This window comes from Gymnoscopelus braueri (genome assembly GCF_963280865.1).
Source record: "Gymnoscopelus braueri genome assembly, chromosome: 22".
In the NCBI taxonomy this organism is placed as follows: Eukaryota; Metazoa; Chordata; class Actinopteri; order Myctophiformes; family Myctophidae; genus Gymnoscopelus; species Gymnoscopelus braueri.
In genome coordinates, this window is record NC_137624.1 from 36,165,477 (window position 1) to 36,179,053 (window position 13,577).

A 13,577-nucleotide genomic window follows, 5' to 3' on the forward strand; every position below is an offset into this window, starting at 1 on the left:
TAATTCAGTCAGGAATACTCACGTCACAAATAGATTTAACCATTTATTGCAACAAATGGAATACAGTTAAACTTGGTGTTACATTTTGCTAAGCAGCATGCTAAGCAAATTCAGGGAACGCTCTGCAAAACCCCCCGCAGGTATACAAGAGCGGGCCCATAGCAAGACATTTAATCAGATTAACTTGAGTCATGCAAACTTGAATACAGTTTAACATTAAAGCCATAGAACATTGAATTCAGTTAGAGCCATGCAAACGTGAATTTAAGTTTACTTAAGACCCATGCACACATGAACATGATACTTCTTAACATGAATTCATGATGAATTAATGTATGAGTTAATAATGAATGAAGTATTATATAAGAGTTAATATAATTACGTTTCTGAATTTGCCACTTATGACAAAGTGTTTCTTGTGAGGTGCCATTCATTTTAAACGTTGTCCATCACTAATATTATTTTATCCTTCTCCAGTGTGGAAACAGCTAACATGGTAAAGGAATGTGTGAATCCAGAGTCAAACTTGGGAAAGTTTATCAATCTCAGAAGAGCAGGTAAAAATAAAAAAGGCCGCTCAGTGGAGCGCATATCAGTGCCAGGCTGGGTTGCCTAGTCAGGGTTGCGTACGTATTGGTGTAGATGTCAGGATGCGAGGAAGCTGGGGCAACAGCTTTTCTATGACATACGGTACAACATTCTGCATTTGTTGTGCCCCCATGGCCACAAACATGAACAGTTGCACCATCTGTCGTACAAACTCTATTCCCCCCCCCCCAATAATTTCTTGTGTCCTGATGGCTGCACCGTAGCCTGACATGGCCAGACTAATATCACTACGTAGATATTAGTCTGGAATCTCTGTGTGGAACCTGCATTTCCAAGGGCCGGATTTTTGCACTGTAGATACATCTGGTTTCAAAGCTAGCTACACCTCATAACACAGCCCTGGGTAGGCGAGCAGGCCTGGTGGAGATCTGCGCTCTGTGGAGCACACTTTTCTAGTAGAACATCAATTTGCTTTAACGTTTTCTAATAATTGGATAATACCAACCACAGTCATTTCGAACATGGTTAGATTGCTTTGAAAAATAATGGATTTTACAGTTCTGTCATCTATTTTTTATAGACAAATTACAGGTTTTTTTTGGGGGGCGTTACAATAATAAAACCAATCACTGTGCCATGTCAGATGCCATTGCCTTTAAGAGAAGACTACTGTGCAAGCCATTATCCCCAATGCAATCTTACACTCCTCTCTCCCCCTCTGCAGTGTTGCCAGGTCTGCTTATTATAAGCCACATTGGGCTTGTTTTTCTGTAAAGTTGCTTGTAAACAGTATAGTAATAATGAATAGTGGGTATAGTGGCAGCAAAATACTGTTTAGGGACAGTGCCAGCTCCCTTATCCGTAATTTACGGGTAGCAGGCAGTAATTCACGGCTAGTGGGCAGCGGGTGCGGGTATAGCAGTGCCAATTATAGGGCCCTAAGTGTCTTGTCCCTTCATTCCACAGGTCAACATGGTAATTGCACATGTTCAGATCAAGGAATCGACTCCATGCACCCAAGTCTCATAATAAACCATGAGATATATGAAGTGACTCAGTTCTGTCCAGGCAGGGAGATCATGTAAGTAGAATGTTCTACACAGCAGCATAAGTCATATTCCTGTGAGGTGCCATTCATTTTACACACTGTCCATTAATATTATTTTATCCATATCCAGTGTGACAACAACTGACGGCAAGAAGCCATGTGTGAATCCAAAGTCAAATTTGGGAAAGTTCATCTATGATATCAGAAGAACAGGTAAGACTAGAAAAGGCAGCTGGGCAGAGCACATATATCTCTGCCAGGCTGGGTTGCATAGACTGGGCTGTAAAGTCGTGGGGCGCAGCTGTCAGGATGTGAGGAAGCTGGGGCAATAGCTTTTCTATGACATATGATGCAACATTTCGCATTTGTGGCGCTCCCATGGGCAGAAGTGAAAGTGTTTCGAGGTGCACTATAGTGTGTGTGCATGTGTGTGTGCGTGTGTGGACCGATCGGGCTAGACTGACACACCCTGGGTGGGCAGGCAGGCAGGCCTGGTGGAGATGGAGGATTGCACATTTTTTGTTGAACATCAAGCTTAGACATTTCCTAATATTTCAATAATACAACCATAGTCATTTCTAATTAGATTGCATTGAAAAGAATGGATTTTTATTCTAATTTATCTATTTCTATGTATAGACTAATCTTTTCATTGTGTATTGTTCTGATGATTTCGCTGGGGGGAAAAAACAGATAAAGGTTTTAATATTTAATTAATTTAATGCAACTGTGCATGGGAAAAAACAGATAATGGTTTCAATATTTAATACATTTAATGTAATTGTGCATGCAAATAAGTGTCTTGAAGCTCAACCTGGACAAGACCGAGCTAATGTTCCTCCCGGGGAAGGGCTGCCCGCACCGAGACCTGGCCATCACCATTGATAATGCTGTGGTGACGTCAACTCGGACTGCGAGGAATCTGGGTGTGACCCTGGACGATCAACTGTCGTTCTCGGCAAACATCGCATCAGTGACACAGTCCTGCAGATTCCTCCTCTACAACATCAGGAGCATTCACCCCTTCCTCACTGAGAAGGCAGCGCAGGTGCTCATCCAGGCTCTTGTCACCTCCCGCCTGGACTACTGAAACTCCCTCCTTGCTGGTGCCCCGGCGTCAGCCATCAGACATCTGGAGCTTGTTCAGAAAGCTGCAGCTCGCCTGGTGTTCAACCGCCCCAAGTTCTCCCACACAACTACCCTTCTCCGACCGTTCTCTACACTGGCTCCCCGTAGCGGCTCACATCCAGTTTAAGACCCTGGTGCTAGCCTATAGGTCAGTGAAAGGAACAGCTCCTTCTTACCTCCAGGCTATGGTCAAGACTTACACCCCTGCCCGACCACTTCTGTCTGCCGTCTCGGGACGACTGGTTGCCTCGTCGCTCACTGGTCCTTCTGGCCGATCTACACAGTCACAGCTTTTTTCTGTTCTGGCCCCACAGTGGTGGAATGAACTTCTGATGTCAGGACAGCAGAGTCACTGCCCATCTTTCGTCGCAGGCTGAAAACCCACCTCTTCAGGAAACACTATCCTGATCCTTCCACTTAGCCTTGCCTACTTGTTGTCAATTACTTGTACGAGCTCTTGTTTTATTGGATCTTGTTTATTTGATACACTTATTTGTTTTAGCTCTTGCTCATTTGACTTTCCTATTTGTCTCATCTGTTTAAGAAAGTAGGTAGCTGATATATTGCACTTTTACCTTAGCTCTAGGTTAGTCTACTCTTAGCTTGTTCTGGAAGAGAATGCACTTAAGACTTCTGGTGATTAGTAGTTTTCTTGCCTACCTATGTTGAATGCTCTTATTGTAAGTCGCTTTGGATAAAAGTAGTCTGCCACAACGCTCCTGATTTCGTGTATAGAGGGGCGGGTGTATAGAGCCGGCGAGAGATTGCGGCTGATCCCATTGGTTCACCGATCTGTCCGTCAACCCCCGCCCCGTTAACACAACATTACGAGCGACGCCCACTGCACTCTGGTTGGTTGGGAAATGAAACACTTCCTCATACCCAGTACAGGCTATGGTTGGGCCAGGCTTTTATTTTTTAGCAAAACTAAGCAATAAAAGCCTGGAGATCGAGGCTAGGATAAAAGCGTCTGCTAAATGACTGTAATGTAATGTAATGTCCAATCATTCCTCAGATCAAAGTGGTCGTTGCATATGTCCAGATCAAGGAATCACCGACATGGACTTAAGTCTCATTAAGGATTACAAGATAAATGAAGCGTCTCTATTCTGTCCAAGCATGGAGATCATGTGAGTAGAATGTTCTAAAAAGAGCAGCATAACTCATATTCCTGTGAGGTTCATTTTACAAACTGTCCATCACCAATATTTTATCCATCTCCAGTGTGACAACAACTAATGGCCAGGAATGTGTGAATCCAGAGTCAAACTTGGGAAAGAATATCTATGAATTCAAAACAACAGGTAAGACTAGAAATCTTTTCATTGTGTGTTGTTCTGCTGGTTGTCTCCGCCAGGCCGAAAGGCATGGCGAGAGAGTATGTTTTACCCTCCGTCCGTCCGTGTGTGTGTGGGTGTCCGTCCGTCCTGTCCGTGTGTTACCAGCTAATCTCTGGCACCGTTGGCCCGGTCGCTGCGAAACTGTGCACACACACTCCCTGGATGCCAATTCAGAACCTCTGCCTCAAATTTTTCACATGGGCCTGTTATAGCGCCACCTGGAGGCCGATTTGTGCAAACCCATTTTTTTTACATTACTCCTACAGATTTTATCCAAACGTCATGCAAAACGGTACACAGTATCTCTATAGTCATGTGATCAACACGGATCTTTCCGATTTCCCATATTCCATCCTCATTGGCTAAGGGTTGCTTCCAAAATGTGCAGGATTGGTCCGTTTTGAACAAAATGCCTCAAATCATGAACGCAGCTTGCGATTTCCGTGAAATTTCACAAACACATTCCCACTAGGCCAAGGAAGAAATGCCACCCTTTTCACATTGTCCTGTTATAGCGCCACCAGCAGGTCTAATATAGCAAAACACATTTTTGGAACAAAATGCCTCAAATCATGAATGCAGTGTCCAATTGCCGTGAACGACCTAAGAATATATGCCACCCTTTTCACATTGGCCTATTATAGCGCCACCAGGAGGCCACAATAACGTACCTGACCTGGCGGAGACCTGTGCTCCGAGGAGCACTTTTTCTAGTTCACATTAGTTCTGGGGAGAATCATTTGCTGTCATTTATTTGTCTGCTAATGTTAGTCAAAACAAACAAATAAAAGCTTTCTTATCATATGTAATTATTTGAATGCACCTGTTCATGCAGCAAAGTGTCTTGTCACTTCATTCCACAGGTATACCTATCTGCAAATGTCCAGATCAAGGAATCAACGACACAGACTTAAGTCTCATTAAGGATTACAAGATAAATGAAGCGTCTCCATTCTGTCCAAACAGGGAGATCATGTAAGTAGAATGTTCTAAACAGCAGCATAAGTCATATTGCTGTGAGGTGTCATTCATTTTACACACTGTTTATCACTAATATTATTTTATCCATCTCCAGTGTGACAACAAATAACAGCCAAAGATGCATTAATACAGATTCAAACTTGGGCAAGAATATCTATAACTTAAAAACAGCAGGTAAGACTAGCCAGGATTGTGTAAGTCGTGGGCAGTATCGCCGATGGGGCGATTTATTTTCTTGTCTTTCATCTTTCTTCATCATATGTATTTATAGTCAATCAAAGTGTTAAATGTATGTATGCTAGTAGACTATGTGAGTCGCAACCGGCCCAGATCGTCAGGAGAGAGAGCTGAAAAGGTTTATATTTTGAAGTGGAGGAGTGTACATGTAGCTGCAGCAGGGCTCCCAGCCCCAGGTGATGATAAGGAGTGGTGAGGATCAAGCCGACCATTACTTTAATGCGTCCTGTGCGCAATGGTGCCCGATTGACATCACTGGAAACACCGCTCTTAAAAGAATGGATGAAATGTTCCCGCACTGTGAAGTTGCGCGTTGAAGTTTTTCAAAGTTAAAATTATTATTATTTGTGGAATGGAATTGTTTCTCAATCAAAAAGGACGTCCTATAGCCTACTGTTCCAATTACAAAGACAGTATTTCTGAGTTTTCTGCAAGAAAAGCCAGGAGGAAAATGCTTACATTCTTAATTCTGCTGGGTAGCGTCTGGATTCATGTCAATAATAGCGTGTGCTTAATTGAGTGTGGGGATGACTGTTTTTTTGTTTGTCGGTTCTGGGACACGTTTCGTGTGTGTTGTTCTGCTGGTTTACTTAAGGTTGGTGTAGAATCATTTGCTGTTGATTATTTGTCTGCTGATGTTTGTCAAAAATAATAATAAAAACACAGATAATGGTTTTAATATTTAATTATTTTAATGCAACTAACCAAGTTTGTCCCTTCATTCCACAGGTATACCTATCTGCAAATGCTCAGATCAAAACTCAAAAATCAACTCCATGCACCCAAGGCTCATTATAAAAGATGAGATATATGAAGTGAATCTATTCTGTCCATACAGGGAGATCATGTAAGTAACGTTCTAAACAGCAGCATAAGTCATATTCCTGTGAGGTGCCATTAATTTTACATGCTGTCCATCACTAATATCATTTTATCCATCTCCAGTGTGACAACAACTGACGGCCAGAGATGCGTGAATCCAGAGTCAAACTTGGGAAAGTTCGTCAATCTCACAAGAACAGGTAAGAGTGGAAAAGGCTGCTTGGCGGAGCACATATCTTCACCAGGCTGGGTTGCCTAGCCAGGGCTGTGTAGGTCGTGGGGTGCAGCCACACCCTGGGTAGAAGAGCAGGCCTGGTGGAGATCTGCACTCTGAGGATCGCATTTTTTTGTTGAACATCAAGTTGCTTAGACCTGTCCTACTATTTGGATAATACCAGCCATAATCATTTCTAATATGGTTAAATTGCATTTTTATTTTTATAGACAATTTGTGGTAGGCTACTCCCATGGGCAGAAGTGAAAGTGCTTTTGGAGGTGCATTCTATAGAGGCCCCTCAACATTGTGTGTGTGTGTGTGTGTGTGTGTGTGTGTGTGTGTGTGCATAAAAAAATGCCTCTGGTGATGAACCTGCCCCATATTTGCATACTGGGCCCTGATTGGTGCCCCACAACTTCGGGGGCAGCGAAATCCAATCACAACCGGGCGGGGCTAGACCAAATCTGACGAGGGCAAAAATGTTTTGTTGCACTGGTAGATTCATCTGGTTTCAAGGCTAGCTGCACCTCATGACTAACACAGCCCTGGGTAGGCGAGCAGGCCTGATGGAGATCTGCACTCTGAGGAGCACACTTCTCTTGTAGAACATCAAGTTGCTTAAATGTTTTCTAATAATTGGATAATACCAACCACAGTCATTTCGAACATGGTTAGATTGCTTATAATAATAATGGATTTTACAATTCTGTCATCTATTTTTCATAGACAAATTACAGTTTTTCCTCCCCAAATCCTTTCATTGTATTTTGTTCTGATTTTTTTTTGGGCTCTGGGGAGAATTATGTGATGATGTTTATTCGTCTGCTAATGTTGTCAGTCGGGGGAAAAAAACAGCTAAAGCATTTCATATTTAATCATTTTAATGCAACTGTGCGTTAAACTAAGTATCTTGTCCCCTCATTCCACAGGTCAACATGGTAATTGCACATGTTCAGATCAAGGAATCGACTCCATGCACCCAAGTCTCATCATAAACTATGAGATTTATGAAGTGACTCAGTTCTGTCCAGGCAGGGAGATTATGTAAGTAGAACATTCTAAACAGCAGCATAAGTCATATTCCTGTGAGGTGCCATTCATTTTACACACTGTCCATCATTAATATTATTTTATCCATCTCCAGTGTGACAACAACTGACGGCAAGAAGCCATGTGTGAATCCAAAGTCAAATTTGGGAAAGTTCATCTATGATATCAGGAGAACAGGTAAGACTAGAAAAGGCAGCTGGGCAGAGTGCATATCTCTGCTAGGGTGGGTTGCATAGCCAGGGCTGAATAAGTCGTGGGCAGTTGGCAGGATGTGAGGAAGCTGTGGCAATAGCATTTCTATGACATACGGTGCAACATTTCGCATTTGTGGTGCTCCCATGGGCAGAAGTGAAAGTGTTTGGAGGTGCACTCTAGAGTGTGTGTGTGTGCGCGTGTCTGTGCGTGTACCGATCAGGGCTGGAGTGACACACCCTGGGTGGGCAGGCAGACCTGGTGGAGATGGAGGATTGCACGTTTTTAGTTGAACATTTAACAAAATGTTTCAATAATACAACCATAGTAATTTCTATTTAGATTGCATTGAGAATAATGGACTTTTATTCTAATTCATCTATTTCTATGTATAGACAAAAGTCCCATTTGTACATTCTAAACTTTTCATTGTGTATTGTTCTGCTGGTTTTGCTGGGGGGAAAAACAGATAATGGTTTTAATATTTAATTAATTTAATGCAACTGTGCATGCAAATAAGTGTTTTGTCCAATCATTCCACAGGTCAAAGTGGTCGCTGCATATGTCCAGATCAAGGAATCAACGACATGGACTTAAGTCTCATTAGGAATTACACGATAAATGAAGCGTCTCAATTCTGTCCAAGCATGGAGATTATGTAAGTATAATGTTCTAAACAGCAGCATAAGTAATATTCCTGTGAGGTGCCATTCATTTTACACACACATATCACTAATATTATTTTATCCATCTCCAGTGTGACAACAACTAACGGCACAATGCCATGCGTAAATCCAGAGTCAACCTTGGGAAATAATATCTATCAATTTGATAGAAGAGGTAAGACTAGAAAAGGCTGCTTGAAGGAGCACGTATCTCCGGCAGACTTTCAAACTTTTCATTGTGTGTTGTTCTGCTGGTTTGCTTTAGTTCTGGGAGAATAATTTGCTGTCATTTATTTGTCTGCTAATGTTAGTAAAACAAAACAATAAACAAATAAAGGCTTTCATAAGTAATTATCGTGTCTTATCCCTTCATTTCACAGGTAGACCTATCTGCAAATGTTTAGATCAACTCAACTTAGGAATCAACTCCATGCATCCAAGACTCATTAAGAATTACCAGATACATGAAGTGAATCTATTCTGTCCATACAGGGAGATCATGTAAGTAGAATGTTCTAAACAGCAGCATGAGTCATATTCCTGTGAGGTGACATTAATTTTACATGCTGTCCATCACTAATATTATTTTATCCATCTCCAGTGTGACAACAACTGACGGCCAGAGATGCGTGAATCCAGAGTCAAACTTGGGAAAGTTTATCAATCTCACAAGAACAGGTATAAGACTGGAAAAGGCTGCTTGGCGGAGCGCATATCTCCACCAGGCTGGGTTGCCTGGCCAGGGCTGTGTAGGTCGTGGGGTGCAGCCATCTGTGACATATGGTGCAACGTTTCGCATTTGTCTGTCTGAGTGTCTTGTTGGTTATGTGTCTGTGAGTGTGTGAACTGTGAACAGCTAATCTGAGGCAGGGCTGGACTTACACAACAATGGGTAGAAAAGCAGGCCTGGTGGAGAGATATGCACTATGAAGATTGCACTTTTTTAGTTGAACATCAAGTTGCTTAGACCTGTCCTACTATTTTGATAATACCAGCCATAATCATTTCTAATATGGTTAGATTGCATTTTTATTTTATAGACAAAAATCAGATTTTTACTACTTTTTACTGTTCATTGTGTGTTCTTATGCTGGTTTACTTTAGTTCCGTGGAGAATAATTTATTATTTATTTATTTGTCTGCTAATGTTAGTTGAAAAAAAAGAACAGATGATGGTTTTCATTTTTAATTAATGTAATGCAACCTGGACAACCTGCAAAACAGGTCAACGTGATCGCTGCATATGTCCAGATCAAGGAATCAACTACATGAACTTAAGTCTCATCAAGGATTACCAGATACATGAAGCGTCTCCATTGTGTCCAAGCAAGGAGATCATGTGAGTAGAATGTTCTAAACAGAAGCCTAATGTTGCGTTCACACTGGCAGATACAAAGCTGCAGTCTACCATTCATTTTACAATTTACAATTCACAATTTAGGCATTTAGTAGACGCTCTTAATCCAGAGCGAATTACAGTAAGCAAGGAGGTAATACATCAAATGCATAGAACTAGTCATCTAGGATCATAGGTAAACCAAGAACCTATCATCAGTCTAAACTCTAAACAGTATAATATATAAAACAATCAATAATCTGTACATTGAAAGTATACACACTATAGGATGCCAGGTCTACATGCGATCTAAATGACATTTTAGCCTTTTCATAAGACTGCAAGGTCGTCAAGGCTAGGGCAAGTGCTACGGGCTAAGGTGGAGTCTGAAGAGGTGAGTATTCAGATTACATTTTCAATGGAAGCTAGCAACATGAAGATACAAAGCAATGCCAAAACGTTTGTAGCTGCTACAAAATCCTCAAAGCTACAATCCTAGTTGAGCTGGCTTCAACTGAAGCTACAAAGCTCTTGTCTCTTCTCAGACAATTATACTGCGTGGAGTGGGAGGAAACTAATTATTTTTCGTCAGCCAGTTCCATGTTCTATTTAACCCCTGCAGGCAATATATTTAATTCTACATTGTTCTCGCATTTTGTATCTTTAAAAAAAAAATCATAACATTTAGAGTAGCCAGTTATTTTTTACCCCCTTTTTCTCCCCAATTTAGTAGCTATTCCAATTAATTACACCACACACACATTTCAGTGTTGTCACTGCTGTTGTATCTTATACTGACTCACCTGCCAGTGAGGAGCCCTCAGCGGGAGGACGTAGAGCCTTCATCCTACTCCTCCCACTCAACACTCCATGCTGACAGGTGCTGCAACAGCCTGTAGGAATATGTGCAAAGCCACCCTCCCCGCCCGGCTTCCCTCCCCCAAACACGAGCCAATTGTGTTCTCATAGACACCCGGATGCACCACGGTGGATTTCGAACCCACAACCTCTGTGGTGGTGGGCAGGGACTTTACCACTGCGCCACCCGAGCGCTGTATCTTTTGTAGCTGCCAGTGTGAATCCAACATAGGTCATACTCCTGAGAGGTGCCATTCATTTTACAAACTGTACATCACTAATATTATTTTATCCATCCCCAGTGTGACAACAACTAACGGCACAAAGCCATGCGTGAATCCAGAGTCGGACTTGGCAAATGATATCTATCAATTAAATATCACAAGAACAGGTAAGACTGGAAAAGGCAGCTCGGCAATGTCTCATAATCCACCTATATGCTGTTGACCTTTTACTATTGTAATGGATTCATATATAGGGCTAGGGAAGCCTCTCTGCAGTAAAGCTCCACTGTTAACTTGCCCATGTTCCTCAGATTTACATTATTCTCATGATCATTCTCAAGCTCTCATGATCAAAGGTTTTTGGGCATGAAAACATTGTATTTCAAACATAATCTTTGATTACATCAGTCTTCTTGATGATGTCATTTTCAGCTTCAGTAATACTATCACTACTAATACCATTATTCATAAATCAAGAATAACTGACAATGACATCAGAACTGCAGATTTGAACATCTCCTCTCATTGTTATTGTGTTTCTCCAAAGCTGAAGTAACATCTGGACATGGAGTAGGAGTTGGAGTAGGACTTGGAGTTTCAGTGTTTGTGCTGATTTTGATTTACATAGTTTGCTGCAGGTAGGTGTGTGTGTGTGGTGGGGGGGTGTCTTTCCCACAGTTCTGCGAGTATTGTACACAATGCATTAGTCAAGAAATAGACCTTGATTACTTTCTTTAGGACATTAAATAAGGTCAGTCTCTTGATTTGACAGGAAGAAAAAGGATTATTCTCCCACCTCTAAGTGGGAGTCTGAGTCTGAGGTCCACTACGCCACGGTCCAGCACCCCTCTCGCTACACCTACGCTCCTCATCCTCCTCCAGAACAGATCGTGCTTTACTCCACGTTGAACGTCACGCCCCGTCAGCATGGTCTGGACTAGGTACCGTGTCTAGAGGTCACGGACTAACATGGTCTTTGATTTCATGATGCTGTCAATGCACTGAATGTGACATCACATTTAATCAGACTATTTTGTCGTTATTCTTTGGGTTGATGATTACGGTGTGATGTGCACCCGATAGTGAAATGCAAAAACGAGTACTTCAAGTACTTTGTGAATTCTCCAGCTTAGTATTAATATACAATTAGTCTTGCAAGATGCTGTTTGGATAATTGTCCAAAATAAATAGCCTATAAAAACGATACATAAGAGACACAAACGTATCTGGGTATTGAAGACCTCAAGGGATGCGTCCGTGACAGTTGAAAGCAATCAAAGTCGGCTGCCTCTTATGAGCTTGCCATCCCCAATATGGCGCCCGCAGATACATACGCCCCAGAGTCGGAGGAGGCGTTTACCTTTTTATGTCTATGCTCTTCTCTGTCACTGTTCTGTCTCCCTGTTGTGTTTTCTTGTGTTCCTTGTTTCCTGGTTTTTGTTCTTTTCAGTTGTGTTCCTTTAATTTTGTAATGTGTCTTCCTCGTTTCTTAGTTTTAGTTAGATTTTGATTTAAACGTGTGCATCTTTATTTTGTAGTAATGTTGTAGTGTTTTGCTGCTGTTACCCGTCTCACCAGTCCTGCGATTAGCCAATGTTTTGCACATTGTTTGAGCCTATCCTTGTGTTGATGGTCTGTTGAGTTCACCTGTTCGTTCTGGTGCCTACTTAGTCGCCCCAGTATTGTTTATTTTTTGCCAGATTGTAAATAGTAATCATTGTGTTATGTATTCCTTATGGTTTTTAGTTCCTAGTAATACCAGTGTTTATGTCCAGTGCTACTCGTGTTTCTGTTTTCATGTTAATAAATAATCTAATCTTGTCCTGCAATTAAGGTCCTAACTCTCTGACTTGCACCGTGACTATTCTCTTCTCTACAAAGTGACAGTTACTTTGTATCTATGATCACCTTGTAGTTAAGTTAATAATTATGCTGATTGTCTAACTGTACTCTACATAGACGTTGGAGACAAAGTAATCAAAACATTCAATTTTATTACAATCCTGATTATACTTTTGTCATTTGTTGTTGATTGTTATTGGGCTCTCTGGGCAGCGAGCACAGTCATGTTCTCCACTATTTATTCATGTGTTTTCCCCACTTTTTTGTGACTCTTAATTCCTTCCACAATCCACATACTTTGACCTAGAAACTTGTCATAACGTCTGGTGACTTATATTGTCCTAATGTGTGAGGGGGATGTATTCTTTTCAATTTCTTTTTTAATGTATATTTAATTTCATTTTCATGTATAAAAAAATTAAAATAAAAAAAGTAATTGAAAAAACACAGCCCCTCATGCATTAGAAGGATAATATCAGTCACCAGTAGCAGGGACGTGTGTTTTCAATAAGTCTTGAAAACACAGTTACATTTACTCTTCATTTAGGATTACACCTGCCCCATTTAGTCTCCCGTCTACCCCCAGGTAGAACAGTTTGAACCTTCCTTTGATACTCCTGGCCTTGCTTGCTCCCCTTCCACTTTGTCTCTTGAAACCTGCAACACACACTCTAAGTTATAAAAACATTTCTTTAATTGATTGTGATGACAATTTAATGACAACACAACAGTTCAACCTTGCATTTAAATTAGTGTAATTTACTCTTGACACTGTTGTAGGATAGCCTGGTAAACCCCCCTCCCTCCGGAAATCTCATTTGCAAGAATTAGGCTTTGAAACAAAATGTGTGTCGCAAGCTTCTTCCATTTGACAGAGGTTAGTTGTAGGAGTCCACTTATTTCAAATGGTGGCTATGCAGTCTCAAGTCAGACTATCTCTTCCATTCCATTGTAGGAATGTCTGTCTTTCCTCAGGATGCGTCCCTGCTGTTTTTAAACTTATCTCCCAACTCCATTTCTTTCAAAGGTCCTAGAAAAAAATATTTTCCCTGGCGTTTGAGCACAGATAATCTGATGACCACTGACTA

At 41.4% G+C, this 13,577-nt stretch overlaps 1 protein-coding gene across 1 annotated transcript in view; it reads left to right on the plus strand.

Annotated features, from left to right (window-relative positions):
- The window catches only part of LOC308078987 (uncharacterized protein), a gene marked incomplete at its 5' end in the record, with an annotated part of 22,331 nt that extends 9,710 nt beyond the window's left edge, over positions 1 to 12,621 (plus strand). Inside the window, 19 exons of the mRNA XM_080420325.1 lie at positions 478 to 557; positions 1,516 to 1,630; positions 1,728 to 1,810; positions 3,741 to 3,855; positions 3,950 to 4,029; positions 4,929 to 5,040; positions 5,141 to 5,220; positions 6,013 to 6,130; positions 6,229 to 6,305; positions 7,252 to 7,366; positions 7,467 to 7,549; positions 8,108 to 8,222; positions 8,322 to 8,404; positions 8,610 to 8,730; positions 8,831 to 8,907; positions 9,454 to 9,568; positions 10,726 to 10,814; positions 11,195 to 11,285; positions 11,420 to 12,621. Coding sequence (XP_080276451.1) covers positions 478 to 557; positions 1,516 to 1,630; positions 1,728 to 1,810; positions 3,741 to 3,855; positions 3,950 to 4,029; positions 4,929 to 5,040; positions 5,141 to 5,220; positions 6,013 to 6,130; positions 6,229 to 6,305; positions 7,252 to 7,366; positions 7,467 to 7,549; positions 8,108 to 8,222; positions 8,322 to 8,404; positions 8,610 to 8,730; positions 8,831 to 8,907; positions 9,454 to 9,568; positions 10,726 to 10,814; positions 11,195 to 11,285; positions 11,420 to 11,588 — 1,918 coding nt within the window. The 3' untranslated portion in view covers positions 11,589 to 12,621. The remainder of the gene's footprint in view (positions 1 to 477; positions 558 to 1,515; positions 1,631 to 1,727; positions 1,811 to 3,740; positions 3,856 to 3,949; positions 4,030 to 4,928; positions 5,041 to 5,140; positions 5,221 to 6,012; positions 6,131 to 6,228; positions 6,306 to 7,251; positions 7,367 to 7,466; positions 7,550 to 8,107; positions 8,223 to 8,321; positions 8,405 to 8,609; positions 8,731 to 8,830; positions 8,908 to 9,453; positions 9,569 to 10,725; positions 10,815 to 11,194; positions 11,286 to 11,419) is intronic.
- Positions 12,622 to 13,577: the final 956 nt, after the last annotated feature.